The sequence below is a fragment of the Thamnophis sirtalis genome, unplaced genomic scaffold (assembly GCF_051295495.1).
Source record: "Thamnophis sirtalis isolate CommonGarterSnake01/CBP01778 unplaced genomic scaffold, rThaSir2_p1.2 scaffold_6, whole genome shotgun sequence".
NCBI classification, from domain to species: domain Eukaryota; kingdom Metazoa; phylum Chordata; class Lepidosauria; order Squamata; family Natricidae; genus Thamnophis; species Thamnophis sirtalis.
In genome coordinates this window covers 37,547,198-37,565,456 of record NW_028261386.1, presented here as the reverse complement: position 1 = coordinate 37,565,456, position 18,259 = coordinate 37,547,198, and the positions used below count along the sequence as shown (strand labels likewise).

The window sequence follows — 18,259 nt, the reverse complement described above, 5'->3', positions numbered from 1 at the left end:
ACAAAATCCCCCAAGAACCAATATAGAAGTGAAATGACAGGCAGTCTCTATGAAAGGGCAGAAGCAGACATGCCCCTTGCTCCATTCCACATATGCACTGGCACTTTGCATAGACTTCTCATTCGTATGATCTAACTTTTCAAAGAGAGGGAAGAATAAAATCATTTCTGGGGTGTGCTTAGGGGAAGCATAATGAAATGCACAAAGAAAGGTATGCTCTCTCTATGGAATCTACAAACATAAGATACTATTTCTGTGGTGGAAATTGTAGCTACTTACAAAACAAAGATAAGTCAAAAATGACTGCAGTGTAAGAGACTGATTTTCTATATTTGATTTTTTTCCCATCTGCCAGAAGCTTGTTAAAACAGACCTAGGAGTGTGTGTTGCATGTAGAAGCTTTTTTCAGTTTATGAAAAGGGTTCCACCTTAGTGTGCCCATAACCTGTGTTCTAAAAATATTAAAATATAGTAAAGCCCGTCATGTTTTCCCTAAATAACCACAAAAGAAAATATGTGTGGGGGAGAAGCTTGATATATAAATAACAGAATCAAAACTATTTAGTCTGTACAAGAACTAGGAAACTGGTCTGAGATAAATTTATCTTAGAAGCCAAAGTTTAAGATTTAAGATAAAAGGAGATCATCTCTTGTCTGTTACAAATAAATGACCATCAACTCTTTTAAGAGAGACTGGCTAATTTACCCAATGCAGTGCTCAGTTTTAAAGAAAAACTGAATTCAAATGTTTAAAAAGTCTAGACAAACGTCTTCCTTTCACCAAAGCATATCAGTTAACATTTGTTATGTGACTACAACATAGCAAAACAGGGGCCAGAATCCAGATTCTACTTTAAAGCTACTGGGTAATTTCATTCAAAACAGCAAGTAAATCTTGATGTTTGAATATTTGCGTGCAGAGAGCGATCCATCTTACTGTGTGCTTCAAACATTGGTCCAAATTAAGTAGAAGGCCTCAGCTAGCCACACTTTTAACATATTTGGACTGTTTTAAATTACGAAACTATGAGATTAAGGACTGAACTGAAGTAAAAGTAAATAGCCAAAAAGGGGCCAAAACATGCAATTTAGGTGAAATAAGCAGCTATAATAAGGGTCATTCCATGTCAAGTGGTCTGATTTCAGGAAAGTGCCCAGGTCAACCATCATGGAGTTTGATGAAATTTGGTGTGAACATGCACCCACATCCCCACTGAACATTGGATAAGTGTTAACGTTTGCCAATGCAATACTTGCAGAGATATTTGTTTGACCCCCATACCGCAGCCTTCAACAGTATGACTCTGAGATTTCAGCAACTTTGAGACATAATATCTCTGGCAATATTTTGTTGGGAGAAACAAAACTTGGCCATCTTGTACAAAGTTGGCCAAAAATGACTGCAGCATGAAAAAAGGGTAGTTTACAAAATTGAATGTAAAGTTGAGAGTTTTTGTAAAAACGGCAAAAACAGAGTATTTTCAGCCCACTTTTACAAAAAAAGACCTTCTGTAAACTCTGTTAAATCATTCTCATTATCTCACTTTGCTCCAAATTATCTAGATGGAGATAACTCATGAGAATGTTTTTATTATTTAGTTTAATAGAGCAAACAAGTTGTACAAGATGGCCAGGTTTTGTTTCTCTCAATGAAATATTGCCAGAGATATTATGTCTCAATGTTGCTGAAATCTCAGAGTCATACTATCGAAAGCTGCGGTATGGGGTCAAACAAATGAATATATCTCCGCAAGTATTCCATCAGCAAAACTTATCCAATGTTCATTGGGGATGTGTGTGCATATTCACACCAAATTTCATCAAAATCTGTGATGGTCGACCTGGGAGCCCCAGACCATTTTACATGGAATGACCTATAAGAAAGATGTACAAGGAAATAACAACAGACCAAGGTGTAATTCTAATGAAACTGTCAATGAAATCTAAATTCTGTCTTAGAAACACTTGTCTGTCATGAAAGTGTGAAATACTGTACAGCTATATTTGGAGAATACTGAGTGACATTAACTATACGTTTCTTGTATTATTGCAGTATCTCAAGAACAGTGCTGCTTTTGCCAAGATCATCACAACATGAACTTTACTGATGCTTTTGGAGATTCCAAGGAAGTATGTACTTGTTTCCTCAACAGTGGTATCCTAAGGGGTTAATTTCTGCACACTTGTCACTTCCAAAAGCTTGATGTAATGCAAGTGTCTGCATCGGCACAACAGTGGAACGAAGAAATATCCAAATCAAAACAATCTGCAAGTTCAATCCAGGGAAGCAGGTGCATAGGAAACAAAAACAGACCTTGACAGCCACTTGCTCTTTCTGAGGTCTCTTGTGAATTTACTATTGTTATCAGTTGTAACATTTAGCTAGCTGAACATTCTACTCAAGTTTCCAGATATGAATGAGGAAACTAAAAATTGTCTAAACTCCAATTCACATATAAACTAAATGACTCATCATAACATTTCATTACAGAACACTCTTCTGCACGTTATTTTCGTGTATGACAAATCAGGTGTGTGATGCTTTGCCAGCTGAACAAGAAGGCTACATAGTCCAAAATAAAGGCGTTAAAAACCGGAAGGAGCTAAATATAAAACTTACTAAACAGCCAAAGAAGTTTAGCCAAAACAAATAGCTAATGGGAAGCAAAACAGTATTGAGGAAATATTTCTCAGGCTGAAAACAGCAGCCTGGAAAAAATTGGTACATGGCTGGGGCAAGTTTAACCAGTGATGCAAACAACATGGGCAATCAAAGGAGAGAAATGGCAGTGGGAAGCTTAATCCTTTCTTATCTCCTTCCCCCTGCCCTTTGGCTGCAGCTCCTCATGGTGAAGATTCAGCATCACAAGCCCATCACCACCTTTCCTACGCAAATGTCTCCTTCCCCCTTCTCATGCATTCACTTTGAATAGTCAACCTATAAATGCTATACAGACACTATAGGAAAACCAAAGAGGAATCTATCCAATGTTGCTATCACAATTTAATTTGTGTAACAATATGTGAACTTCTCAATATGAGAATTAGGTCTGTCAACCTAAAAGCCAAAGACCCATACCATATACAAGGACAGCAAGAGGACAGGATGAATGCCATAGAAATAGAAAAAACATTTAAAGTATAGTGGGAAATGAACAGTTTATATGTAACATTTAAGACATACATATATTGCATACACAAAATTTCAGCAGAAGGATTCAAGCTGCAACTATTTGTAATTGGATACATTGAACTCCAAAAAAGGATCTACTTATGTATGACCAAAAGCAACACAGAGCTTCTATTTATCCAAAGTTGCCACATACAATAGAAATTTTCCATATAGTGGCAGAATGCATGGAACTATGATATATTATTTGATTGTCATTATTTTTAAAACAATTAGAACCACCCGCAAACCCTTAATTACTACAAAATTATGATCCATAAGCTATTCCATTTACAAAACTCACCAAGAACCAGCAAGGAGCCTTAAAGTGACATGCAATGCATGCATCAATTGTCAAGATGCTATCTCTGTTTTGTCTCTGAAAGGCATTTATCATTTTATTGGTCAGAATTGCCATTTTCCTTCCTTAATTGTAATCCAGTTTGCTAATATTTCACAACTCAAGCATTTCCCATCATTTTACCTCCTTTACCAGTAAAGCATTTTGTGCTTAATTTCTTAATATAAAGCTGCTGTTAGCGCAAAAAAAGGTGCATCTTCCATTTCATATTTCCTTTGGTGCCCTGTCCCCTTCCCCAATACAGTTAAAGTTTATTAAAACTCAACCGTCATGTGAACAAACTTCTAGAACAATTTGTTTTATGCTTATTCTTCATCTATGGAACCCTGTTCAGAATTTTATACAGAAAAAGAGGGAATGGGTGCATTGCAAAATTGTGAGCTCAGTGTATCTCAGAATACATATTACCATTTTTAATTTAAAGTTCCTTCAGAGCTACATTTATTTTACATTGGTTTGAAGTTTCCATGTTCAGTATGTACCAGAAGAGATTTTGGCAATAAGGTACAATGCCTTGATGAGGAAAGGTGTGTTATTCCCGATTCCCATGACATTAAGTGTAGCCATTTACGGAAGACTACACTCACTTTTTAACCCCCCCCCCCTCAAAACAACAGAAACAGATAGCATTTATCCTGCTAAATGCATAGTTTCCCATGGTAACATTACTGGTAACATTAATTGTATTAGGATCTCACAATTCTTTTTTAATGGAACTAACAAGATGTAATGCACTACTTTTACTATTAATATTTAAACTACTTTATATCTAAAATATCTATTTGTATCTAAAATAACTAAGACCTCCAAGATCTCTTCCAACTCTGTTGTATAAGCTCCCAGGACAATTATGTCTATTATCAGTATTTCCACACGGATCCCAACTGAATGCACTTTCAAGTTTCCCGCATAGGAATTTATTTCATTCATCAGATCGTGAATATAATTTATAAGTGCTTATGTGTAATACAGTAACCTTTGATTTTTTTTAATAGAAAGATTTCCTTGTTTCTCTCTTTCACTACAGATGCCAATGATTTACAAAACATCATACTATCTCATACAATATAGAATTAGCAATAACAGAAAACAGAATTGCACTGTGGAGTTCACTCCTTCAACACATGATGACAACTTCAATGGTTTAAAATAGAAATTAGGAGCATTGATTGATGATGACAAGGCCATCACGGCCATTAGCCATCTACACTCAATCCTAGAAAAAGCTATGAATTTGATCATTACAATAAAAAGAGTTGTGATTCCCTAGAAATCTTTCCATCTAAAAGAGAAAGAAAAATCCCTATAAGTTTTCCCTCATTAGTGGAAAAGTATCTAGGGGACCCTAAAAAAGCAGCACTAGGAAAGATTCAACATCCTCTCTCTAAGTTAGTTTGGTCCAATCTGCAAATTTCTGTAACTGCTTCAAATAAAATCAGGTTTTCAGTGCTTTTTGAAGAGAGTCTGTGTTTTAACATTTCAAAAATCCAAGAAAAGGGAGAAAGCTAAAACACTACCTCGTTATCCAAAAAGATGATATGCCATTTATCTTTTAAAAAACCATTTATTTTAAATCTGTTTTCATTGTCTCCAGACTGAACAGCTGCCCAGTTTCTCAGTTTTTAAACTGAACAAAGTTGAGTTTAAGGAAGCCAAGCTTGGTTCTAGGTTCTAAACTAGAACTTTCTCTTACCTTAGTTCAGCAGCCTGAACTGAATTCTACATGATCTCCTACACTTTCCATTCCCAGCAGGAACAAAAGTCAGTTCCTGTTGCTGAGCTAATCTTGGTATGGTCTTAGCATTAAATGACAGCTAAGTACAAGTAGTCCTTGACAAGTAATCCTTGATTTACTATCACAATCAGATTTCCACTGCTAAGCAAGCCAGCTATTGAGTTTTGTCCCATTTTACAATCTTTTTTGCCACAGTTGTTAAGTGAATCAAGTGCAGTTATAGCAATAGCACTTAGACTTATATACTCCTTCACTGCTTTACAGCCCTCTCTAAGCGGTTTACACAGTCAGCATATTGCCTCCAACAATTTGGGTCTTCATTTTACCCACCTCAGAAGGATGGAAGGCTGAGTCAACCTTAAGCCTGGTGAGATTTGAACATGCCAGTTTCAAGCCCCAAAATTTTGATCATATGATTATGGGGAACGCTGCAACAGTCATAATTGTGAAAAACGGTCGTAAGTTAACTTTTTTCAAATTGTCAATAAATGATTATAAATCAAGGACTACTTGTAAATCTCAAGCTAAGAATACTGGAGGATGAAAGTTAAATACTAATAATGCAGATCCTTATACTATTCTAAAAGAAACTGTGTAGGCAGGAATATATAACAATTGTGCAGTATGCAGATTCAAAATGTTCACCAGTTCACAGTTCAGTAAGTTATATCCATTATATATACTACTGGTTTGCATATACATCATTAATATATTACACAATGTAATTAAAATTAGTTGATACAGAATGTGTAGAAGGCATCCAACCAACTATCCAACATCAATCTTTGCTGTAGTGATTTTCAGGCATTCCTATAAGACTGAAAGTAGTGTCTTTTTCATTGTCTCCACTGAAGCCTAAACAGGACAAGGGTGTTTTAATTGGTAGAAGATGGGTGCTGAGCTTGCATGAGGTCTGGAGCACAGGCCTATTGTATAAGATGTGTGTGCTCCTTAAATTGCAAATACACTACAAATAACTAAGTGTGTTTTCAATATAAAAAGGCAAAGTATTCAAATATGTCATGTTTTAAATCAAATATATTTGAGTAACCAGTATTTTAGGAAATGTTGAAATACTTACATAACATTTGCTTTCCCCTTCCTTTGTTTAAGTAGAGCTACGTCACTGGAATAAGCAAAAAAATTTAGAAGCATAAAAATGTTGAAAGTTACCCTTCTTGGACAGTAGGAAGCATTAAATTCATCTCCAATGCGCCGTAATTCCTGTGCAATCCATATTTCTGGCTGCATATCCTCAGGTATTGGCCGTGACTGCCATCTGGAAGCTGTATCAAAACAACACATTTTTTTTTAAATATTTCCAAAAGGTTTTCCATATCCATTCCCCACAGTGCCCATGCACTCAGTGATTTTACTACTAATTTCTCTTAAAGCTATAATAATATTTTAATAAAAATACAGAGAGAAAACTACGTAATTATGCTAAAAATGTCATCATGGTATCTATGATTATTTTTTACATTAAAGCTACTGTATATGATCTAACTCTATTCCTTTATTAATTATTATCAACAGAATCTATTAAATTGTAATTTTTTTCACCTAAAGTAGCAGTAAATTGTGTAAAGCTATGTCTGTGGGATTTTAACATACTTTTCACTCAGCCAGGATCAGACTCTTTTACAAACAATTCAAGAGTGCTCCAACAGCTACCTGGGAAATCAAACTGTAAAATACCAGTATTTTAGACTAAAATAGTATACAGATAGTCCTTGACTTAGGACCACAATTGAGCCTAAAATTTCTGTTGCTAAATGAGACAATTAAGTACATTTTGCCTCATTTTATGACCTTTCGTGCCACAATTGTTAAATGAATCACTGCAATTGGTAAATTAGTAACATGGTTTTTAAATGAATCTTGGCTATGCAAAAGGTAATCACATGATCCCAGGACATTGCAATCATCATAAATGAGTGTCAGTTGCCAACCATTTGAATTTTAATCATGTGAGCATGGGGATGCCACAACAATGTGTGAAAAATGATCGTAAGTCACTTTTTTCAGTGCTGTTGTAACTTTCAACGGTCACTGAATGAGCTAGTGCAAGTTGAGGACTACCTGTATAAAGAATCCCATACAATTAAAACAGAATAAAAATACCAGAGGATTATCTCCCCCAAATGATGAAATGAATCTACAACTTGGACTTTACATTCTGATGTCATGCTTATTTATATCCCAATTCCCTCACGAGTTAGTATTTACAGTAGCTCTTCTATCTGCAATTTCTCTGATAATTTCCAAAGAGCACATATTAACTTTTATCTCTGAATTAAACATTAGGGGATTGTGATTTAATTTATGATTGTTCGCTGCCCATGGCCACTTGTTTGAAATAGGCAGCTATAGAAATAAATAAATATTGATGCCAGGCTCTGTAATCATGCAAAATCTGAGGTATAGTTTCTCATATAAGCCAGCATTGAAGAGATGTGTTAAAGGGCTGCATATCACATTAATCCAAACACTAGCATTTCATTCCTTGCATATAAACGACCAAGCTAGGATTTGCTATAGCTGCCTATTATTAGCAAAATATGAGATATTTCGAACCAGGTTTACAGCTGTTTTCCAAATTATGTTTAAATACACTCTTTTCAAAGGTCAAGAAGCATGCTGCTTTCTGCTGTCAAGTAAATTTACTTTAGAAGATGTCCAGAAGTTTCAGCTCAAGCGGTATATAGTCCTTAGCTTATGACCGTCGTTACTTGTTTCTTAACAACTATTCGAAGTAATGATAGCCTCCAAAAAAGTCACTTGCAACCTAAATTTGAACTTAACAACTGCACTCATAGGCATATGATCGCAATATGATCCAATACTGATTTGAGCACTTGGCAACCAGCTTACATTTACAACTGATGCAGCATCCCATAGTCATGTGATCACAATTTGAGGAGTTTTTTTGACTATTTCTAGCAAAAAAAATCCCCTGCCGTTAATTAAGATGGATTCACACGTAGGACTATGATGATTCCACTCTCAACTGTAGTAAAGTGGTCAAAAAATCAGGTCTGGTCATGTAGTGTTAGGATTACAACAATTGATGGAAATTCCAGTCCCAATTGAGGTTGCAAGTCAAGGATTATCTGTGAATCTGTACTTACAGATACACTGAATACATGTATTCAAAACAAAAAGGGAGGCAATATAGTCCTAAGTACCACTTCAGGCAATTCCTTTTTCTTTTTTTAAGATGTGTTGAGTGTCTATTTTAAGCTTGCAGGCTCAGGTAACTTATTCACAAATAGACCTGAAGCAAACCATCAAAACTCATATACATGATTTGTTTTTTTTTCTTTACAAATCCATCAGAACTCATCTTTTCTATGAAGCGGTTGGCACAACACACTGATTCCTATGCCCAGTTACTAACCAAGGCCAAGATGCATAACAAAATAATGTATATTTCTCCTCATATATTCTGCTTTATTTCCCCCTCCTTCCTGTTTCTCCAATAATATAGGGACCCTCTGTGGGTATTATTTAAATTTTAATAATAAATAAATAAATAAATATTACTCCACTAGTCATAGCCGACTTTATGGGGTGGAGGTCATTCCTGCTTCTTTAAGCCATTGAGCCAGGGCTATCTGAAGATGTTTACGCCAGCATGTGACTAGCATGACATCACATTGCAGCACAAATTGTACAGCAAAACATGGAACGTTGTTACTCCAATAACATAGTAGTTGCAAATTCCTCAGAGTGCAGAATGTGAAAGGAGAAAAAATTGACATGATAATTTAAAAACTGGATTAGAACTAGGTTGCCCCTAGGTTCATACATCACACTAACTGTGGTCCTTTTTTTTGGCTCAATACAAGTTATCCTTGTTCAGCAACTGCAATTGGTTTGTGATTCAATCATTAAGCAAAGCATTCATTAAGTGAAAAATCACATGATTTTTCTTTACTTTAGTTTTCCTTTGCTTTGCAGTGTTGGAAACATACAACTCGTAAATAGCTGGGAGAGTCCAAATGGCGGAGAAGGTTTCCAGAACTTGACTCATAAGGAAGCCAGGTAAAAGGGAAATCTTACAGCTCTTTCTTCTGCCCTTTGGAATGCGCAACCCAGGGCTGGGATAATTAGCAAGGAGAGAATTAATATCTATATACATTAACTGGAGGGGAAAAGATTACCTCAGGATAAGCTGATACACAATGTGGAATAGACATTGAAATAAATGTGGTAGCTTTCTTGAAACTGAAAAACACCAGTCACTTAAGAGGCAAACAAAAACCTTTAGCATGAAACTGATTAAGAGTCCTATTAAGTGTTAGACACAGTCTCAATTGGCTTGAAGGTTGTCATCAATTAATTAAGACCACAGAACTGAGTTTGTTAACCTGTGTGGTTAGCACTTTTTAGGGATGTGCTGGAGCACAGAGGAAAGCAGCTCAGGAATAGACAGCCTCTTTAGGCAATCTCAGCTCTGTGGAGGGTGAGGAGAAAAAAACGGGGTCACAGGTACAAGACACGGATACATGTGACTGAGTGATGCTGCAAAGGCTATAAATGCAGGCACTGATCACAAAGATAATGGCTGCTGTCTGAAGCAGTCCCTAAATGAGCATTAGCTGTTCAGGAATCCAGCTACCATTATTTATAAATTATAAATTTTATGCCTGTTGTTTAGTTATTAAGCTATGTCTTTGTGACTCCATGGACCAATGGACCACAACACACTAGGCCTCCACTATCTCCTGGAGTTTGCCCCAAATGTTTCATGGGTACTGTATTTGAATCTAGTCAATGGTGTACACCATATCTAAATAACCTAAGATGTACAAGAGGCAATCTTAATTGTTTTGAGATGCATGCATGTTTTTACTAGACATCTGAAAAACAGCAAGGGCATCTCCGAATGAAAGTATGTACTTTTAATTCTATCATAGCAGAAGACTTTATCATTTACATTTGTAGGAAGAGTTCCACACATCAAGCTTTTAGATATTTTTGATGTAGGTATATAAAGGTTTATATCTTGCTTAGGACAAAAACACTGCTTGGTATCTGTTTGTCTTTAGATATGAAGAGGAAGAAAAATACTGCCTGGCAATTACAAGCATGTATTAATGTAGGAGTACTGATAACATTATCATGAAGCTGCAGTGTCCATAACAAATCTCAAAATGATACTTGTGTCATAATGCAATTTCATAATCTGTATCATAACCTCTGATGCAGCTACACATCTTGTCATTTGCTCCTATGCCTTTGAACTCTTTAGTTCTATGATTCTGGTCTAACGTCTTCCGCCAACAAAAATGAATAGAGAATATAAGCAATAATTACAGCTCTTTTTATACAAATTATTCCACAAACTTGGCATTAAAAACTTTAAAAGGCTCAAAAGGGAATAACCATAACTCTCAATCTCACAACAATCACTCGCAGAGCAGTGAAAATGTTAAGCAAATGTGCCTGGCTCCAAACTGGGTGGAAAATTTATTTCAGAGCCAAACTAACATTTCATTGGTCTACAAATGTATTGTTTTCACATTATAGTTGAGAAAGACTATTATCAGGTTTCAAAATAAAAGTTTATATCAGGCTCAATTTTAGTGAGTTGCTTAGTAAGCTGAAATTCATTCAACATTCTTCTTGCAATACTGATTGACTCAATTTTTCAATCATTTTAAAGAAGAACTAGTTTAATTCATCATATCTGAGGAGAGGCTTTCTACAATTATATTACAATGCCATTTTTTGCTGCCGAAAATTAAACTACTTGACTCTAATTTGATTATCATATCTGTGCATGTAATTGTATACTAAGAGTACGATCATAGAAATCAAAATAGTTCTCAAAATGTTCAACAGTGGAGAAATGGAAAGGACAAAGCAAAGTAGTATTCAGCAGTGTTTGCAGGATTAGGCTGTTTTTGATGTAATGAAAAAACCAGCATCGGTGCTGCAAGCTCTGCTTGTTTTGTTCATTCATGCAATATAACAACATATATAGAAAGGGGTGGAGCTTGCATTGCAACAACACAATGTGACATTTTTGGGGTCTGATTCTTTTTGCCTCTCCTGTGGGACACCTGTGGAATACTTGTATTCCTTGAACTACTTCAGAGTATTCTTTTCCAAGTTCTGAATGTATTCAGTTACACTAGCCAAACAAATACGTTATTTATGAATGAAGAGATGTTGGCTGAGCCATTCAAGATCATATTGAAACAAACAACATCATTAGTAGACTTTTGGATGAAAGTGCATAGAGAATAGAACTTTAAGTGAAAGGACACTGAAGATCTTAATAGCTTTTGTTTCAGCACGTAAAATAGCCAAACTTGCATAAAAACCAAACCGGTGTTATTGAAACAGGTTGAATGTTATGCAAACTTTTAAAGATTTTCTTTAAACAAAAACACTCCAGACATTGACAAAATATACCAACATGTGCAACTCATACTTCCCACTATGCTGCTTAACCAATGGATAATGGAGGGGAAAGCATTAATGATGCTTTATTTCAGTATTCACTTTATTTCCCCTCTCCTTTTTTAATGAAACCATCATAGGGTTACTTCATTAAAAATAATCCTATTTGCTGTTCTGTTACTCACATATGAATTAATGAAACATAAAAATGATTCTTCCCAAATCTAATCCAAATATATCAGATCTACTAGTACATTCCCTGGTAGTACAGAGCTACGTATAAGAAAATCCCAAACTATAAAATGCCACTCAAGCAAGTTCCAACACCAATGTAGTATTCAAGTTACGTACGTGACATCTAGTGCCAGCCAAAATATTTTGATGCCTGAGGCAGAAAATTGGCAAAGTAGAAATTAGAGCAAAATCAAATCTTAACAGCAACCTTGGCCAAAAATAATACTACTATTTCTGCCAATGGGAATGTGTATAGTAATAGGTGCCTCAGCAGTCTGAGAAATAAAGTATAGCTTCAAAAAATTTCATCCCATTATCTGTTTATAAGCAACTCAGAGATTTCTGGTTGAAATCAAACTAACTAGACCAAGAAAATAGTATCACTTTGTATTTATTAACATGGCATCTAATTTAAGTGGTAGAAAGGACTCTTCAAAAGGAACAAAAAATTTTAAATTAAATTTAAAAATGTTATACTATGCAGTGTTAAAATATAAGAACAATGCAGGTTGTTTCATTAGATTTGGGCAAAAACTAACAAGTGAAGCTCTTCATTAGAAAAAAAAAGGCAATGATTTACACTGTCCTCAATTATATAGTGAGATTTCTGGATATTACACAGAAATCAAACTATACCAAGAACCTGGAGGATCAGAGATTGAGAGCCACCTGTTTCAGCTTTGTATGTCACTTAACAAGATGTTAGTTTCACATAATCAGACAAAAGCAGAAGTGTTCAACTAGCTACCAAAATCTTATAAACATATAATGGGACCTATGGGACTACAAAGGTATAAAAAAGCCTTAATTGATTCTAAATGACAGTTTCTGTAAGTCAAGAAATTAATATAAATGTTTCATGTGGTTAACCATGAAATCAATCTGAGGTTTTCATAAAGGACTTTCTGTGGGGCTGCAAGATCAAAAAGATTAGGAGTGTCAAGTCATTTAGTTATGCAAAATATTTTCAAGTCATAATATCCATTCAAAATACTGAAGCTACATTTAAACAATGGATATGTCAATGCAATCATTACTGTAAAGATGTCCATCGTGCACTACAATGTATCCCTGTTCTATTACATACATATTCTTGCTAGTTCTCAGGATAACCATAATTTTAAAAAAGTTTGAATATGTCTACATCACTACCCTCATAAAGATTGTCATCATAATAAATGTTTTAGTAAAATTCTGGTTAATTTTAATAAATGTTGCTTTGGCAATATTTAAACATCTATTTAACATACCGTTCTGCCAACCATAATTAACTTAAAGGGGTTATTTCTAGCTTATCTTCTCTATTGCAATAATCCCTTCCTGATCTGCCAATCTCTAAATCACTTTTGTGCAGGGTATCTTGAATTAAAAACATTTGCACTGTAAAATACATAAACCTGTGTCAAGTGAGGAATTTCCTGGAAAGATCAGTAAATGGTCCTTGAAATACTTCTGATATACTTCCAGTCTCATGCAACAGAAATGCAGAAGATAATACATAACCATCTCATTTGCATACTATTAAAAATTACAATCATTACAAAAATTAGAATTGGAATTTACACCCTGTCAGCAATTTAGGAGACTCGTGAGCATTTATATTTTATTTTGAAAGTAGCTTAAGATTTCATTGATATAGTGATACTAATATAGTGGAAAAGAAATGAAAATCCTACATATGAGATCTTTTATTTTTTTTAAAGTGTTGTTTTCTCCCACCCTCAACAAAAACCCCAAAACTGCTGCTGCTGCGGAGAAACACAGGTGTTCAACACACACGCGGCATTGCTACTACAAGCTCAGAAAACCCAATAGGAAAGCAGTAAAACCTATTTGTGCTAAACTTATTTTAAAAAATTCAACAGTTTATCCATTATAACCAATCTCTCAATTTATTTGTAACAAATAATACAAATACATAGTTCTCAATCCGATTAAGAACATAACAAGAAAGAATGGATCAGGTATGCAAGTAACTTGGAGAAAAGAGAGGGCAGGAATCTTTCAACATTCTTAGCATAATGAATTGCTATACACATATGGGCAACAGTCACATTAATCGGAGGCAACATACTGAACAGCTGCTGGAATCTGATGCCACAGTAATCTGAGAAATGAAGCTGAACTCTTCATGCTTTGAGAATGAATTGCATACTTGCTTTTACCAACCCTTACAGGTTATTTACATCACTTTAATCTCATAAACATACTTCAATCAAAATATAGGGGACATAAAAAGCAGTTTTTACAATATTCACAAAATATTAATAATATTTAATAAATTTCGCTTTAAAGTTCCTATCGGGAAACAGATTCTTTTATTCAACCAAATAACACTCTAGGAGCCAAAAATATGGTGGAGTGATTTAGAAACACAGGAAACTAAATGTAAAAATTACTTTAAACACATTTGACTCATTTCAAAGATAGCATGAAAAGCATAGAATCAATATGAAACTAGCCTACTATTCTAGAAAGCCCATTATACCATATAGGACTAAGAGATAAAATTCTTAGAATATATCCACATCATAATGTAGTCTGTTTGAACAATATTGTGAATGAATCGATGTCTTAAAAAACAAAATGCTCATACAACAGCTTCCCTGGCCTTCAGCTGCTCTGAAATTTTTTTTAACTTATATTCTCCTCATAAATGTTACACTGATGCTGAAAATGTACATGATATTTTGAAACACCAAGAAATGCTACTAAAAGCTCATGTTTTCTCATCAGAGTATAGGAATTAGCATCTTTTAGAACACTACTGTATAGAAAGCAAATTCTTTATCACAAATATAATGATAATGCAAAGAAATAAAAATTATAACCAGTATTATTTATTCAAATATTGTTCTTTTGTTTCTTTGCAAGGATTCTTTTATTACAGGTATGAGCCACATGTACTTCATTTCACATTAATCTATATACTACTAAAACTCTACTAAATGTAACTTTTAATTGGGTGAAACTGTACACCACACAATTTTAAGCTGCTATCTCAAATGGGCTAACTTACAGAAAGTGCTCAAAATCCAGGACCCATAATTCCCATGCAATGGAAATTTGGCAAATTGTATTAAGCATTTTATGACATAATTAAAAATAATATATTTCCTGTAGTCAACTCCTGAAGTTTGACTGTGCTATACAATTCAACATGGGCTATTTTTAAGACAGATGTATCTCCAAATATCCCTCTAAACTTTTATGAATTTCACAGATACATTACAAGTTCTGCCACTGTTGAAGGCATTGAGGAATCTGGTAAGGAAATATCTCTGGAACGATGACCCAAGGGTCACAGATTGTCTAGTAATCATATAAAAGCATTGGGTGTATTAAACTCTTCAACTATTCAAACAGTGAATGTTGGCTGGAATGTTTGAAGTGTTTTACTATGTAACACTGTTGCTGTAGAAATAGCTAATTATTACACTGAATTTAAAAATGACATTGTACAAAAAAGCATAATTATGAGATTTCCATAACCAAGCACAAATGCTAGATATAACAATTTACTTTTTGTTCACTTTTAAGTTATTATTAAGCATCTAAATCAAATACAATGAGAGTCATTTCAAAAACTTGAGAAACCGGAGCATCATCTTCTTTTCAGGGTGAAAATCCTAGTAAGAACCTAATTATATTGTTTTGCAAATCAATTAGTCAAAGTAGATCAACTGAGATAAACAGGTAAAATAAATCACCCACTTTTTCCTTTATCCCTTCTCATTTTTCACCTCTACAAAACAATTTAAGAAACTGAGAGTTGGCACAAAGGTTCTTCAGCTAATATCACAAAACAAGTACGTTTGTGCTTCCAATTGTCAACACAGACTGGATTGGAGTCAGAAGGACCTCTAGTGAATTTCAGGAAGTGTAGCAACAGCAACCCGGGAAAGAAAAAGGAAAACCCTGCCATGACTTTCCTTATGCAAGACATAATCCATTAAACCAGAAGCAGTTACTTCTAACTGTAAAAATGGTATTTTTTTTAATACAAGCAGAACTATGAGGGGAAAAATATGACAAAAGGATTATCTATAATGCAAAAATCATTTATGTGTAAATTTTTCACCAACTTGAAATCTATGCCAATACTTTGGCCATCAATGAAGGGTGTTACACAGAACTGAATGCTGAGTAAATATATTAAAAATATTGTATCTTTCAGGTTTTTCACAGCACTTGTATAATAAAAAGTTCAGTGCCAATTTTTTGAAGAATATAATCTGTATTCACCAGATATTATTTAGGCAATCTACAGAAATAAGTGCATGTAAATAGTGTCCATCTCATAGCTGGTTTTTTTTTTTAAAAAAAAAAAACAAGTTATCTTTCCCCTTGTTCATCATATACGAAGGGTTGGATATAATTTGACATAAACAGTATGTCATCTTGATGTGAGAATTGTTCCTTCTGTGAAAGTAGGCATTCTTTTTAGGGTTAGGGTTTGCAATAATCTCAGAAAACAAATCAGCCGGGCAGCAATATAGAACACAAACTTTTTTGTCTCAGTTAATTTACACCTTCAGCATAATTGTGAAGTTTTTTTATTCTTTCTTGTGTCATTTCAAATGACTTTTCAATATTCAATTGACTCATAATATATTTGTATCTCAATTAGTATCATCATTGCAATGCACTATTTCCTATTGAAAATAGGAAAGCAATGTGTTTTAAAAGAATTCAAACACAAGATCAGTTTTACCTGAAATATGAAGAAAAGATTATATAAGCTGCACAATGCAAATAAACCTCCCCCTTCATCATTTTAAACCCAGATAAAACTTTGCCTGAAGTTGCAAGAAAAAGATGATATTCAGAACTTTTTAAAAAAAAAATGACATATGAATAAATGTTTTATTTAAACTCATCATAAATGAACATGATTAAAATTCATAATCCCTGTTACTTAAGTAAAAGAAGACGTGCACTTAACTTGGCTAGTTAAGTCTAAATGGTTTATTGTGCATAATTTTTCATACATAGGTAACAAATAATAAATTGTGTTTAAGGTAATCACAAGTCATTTGTTGGAGGTTTTCTGCAATATTTTAGCACAGATAACTTTTAAAAAACTTTACATTAAAGCAACAAAAAATCAAGTTGTAGATTTAAAGGCAGAAATAAATCCTAAGAACTGGCTCTGAGTAATAAAACTACATATAAAAGCTAGGACAAGAGCAAATCTGTCATTTTGTAGTTCTAAACTATCTCCTTTGAGGGTTTTAAAAACCACACTGTAAGACTTGACAATCTTCACAAATCATATGGCAAGTTTGCACGACTTATAGTAATCATTAGTTTGAAATTATTTAGTTATTTTTTGAATTTCATAAAAAGATGCAATTCTTTTTCACTTAATGTTTTGAAAACTCATTTGCCCATATTCATTTTTAAAGAAATTTGTAAACTAAAACATCCCTTTAAAGAATAATTGTTGATTGCCAGGATCCATCCAGACTATGTCCCATATAAGTCTTACATAGGCTATAAATATATATTGATAGAAAGCCATTTTCTTAGTCTGTTGAACTTTAACAAACACTATTTTTTGTTCTCCTACACTATTACTACAATATCTGCAGAAGCTGGGCTTGACATCACAGAAGTCCTTATATCTCCCAAATAGTTCTCTGAAACTATGTTTATGTTCTGTTCTAGTGCAGTAACTTAAATTTATCAAGAATATAAAACTCTTCAACTTAGAAAATAAACTCTTACATCTTTAAAAATCCTACGCATACTATCTACAGCATACATCCTATTGAACTTTACAACCCTAGCATATGTAAAATGTGTTAAGATCATTTTTCATTAAACAAAATCTGAGCCCATCTGTACAGTACAATCATAGGACAATTGAGTTCAAAAAGTCCCTAATGTCGTGGAAAACCAATTAGACCATCCATGAGAGTGGTTCATCCAAGGATGAAGAATCCACAACATCATAAGTAAACTACTTCTTTATTCCTGGCAGGGTCCAGGAATCAACTGATTGATCAACTGAGAAAAGAACTGACAGACTGGCTTGTCACGTGAAGCAGACAAAGTACTGGAGAAACTGACCCAAAATCACCCAGATAGCTTTCACATCTAAGGCTGAACCAGAACTCACAGCTGCCTGATTTCTAACCTGGTGCCTTAACCCCCAGACGAAACTAGCTCTCCAAAGTAACTATTCTACATTTATATTATTTCACCATCAGAAAGCTTTTTCCTTATATTAAAATAAAGCTACCATGTTTTCCCGAAAATAAGACAGGGTCTTATTCCCCCCCAAAAAATAAGTGCTTGGCCTTGTTTTCAGGAAGGTCTTATTATTTTTAAGGTGCAGGAG

General features: G+C 34.2%; 1 protein-coding gene and 1 long non-coding RNA gene across 7 annotated transcripts in view; one reads left to right on the top strand and one right to left on the bottom strand.

Moving 5' to 3' along the window:
- LOC106537997 (uncharacterized) overlaps positions 1-18,259 on the top strand; it is a 219,125-nt gene that overhangs the window by 176,991 nt on the left and 23,875 nt on the right. Inside the window, exons 5-6 of the long non-coding RNA XR_015696925.1 lie at positions 2,054-2,130; positions 9,229-9,312. This is a non-coding gene — a long non-coding RNA (uncharacterized LOC106537997). The remainder of the gene's footprint in view (positions 1-2,053; positions 2,131-9,228; positions 9,313-18,259) is intronic.
- The window catches only part of BCL2L11 (BCL2 like 11), a 33,037-nt gene that overhangs the window by 4,211 nt on the left and 10,567 nt on the right, over positions 1-18,259 (bottom strand). For 4 of the 6 annotated variants that reach the window (XM_014060797.2, XM_014060795.2, XM_087717621.1 and 1 more), the window contains exon 3: positions 6,347-6,551. In XM_014060797.2, the coding sequence (XP_013916272.1) occupies positions 6,347-6,551 (205 nt within the window). The remainder of the gene's footprint in view (positions 1-6,346; positions 6,552-18,259) is intronic. The other 2 variants (XM_087717624.1, XM_087717623.1) reach the window with 1 other exon arrangement.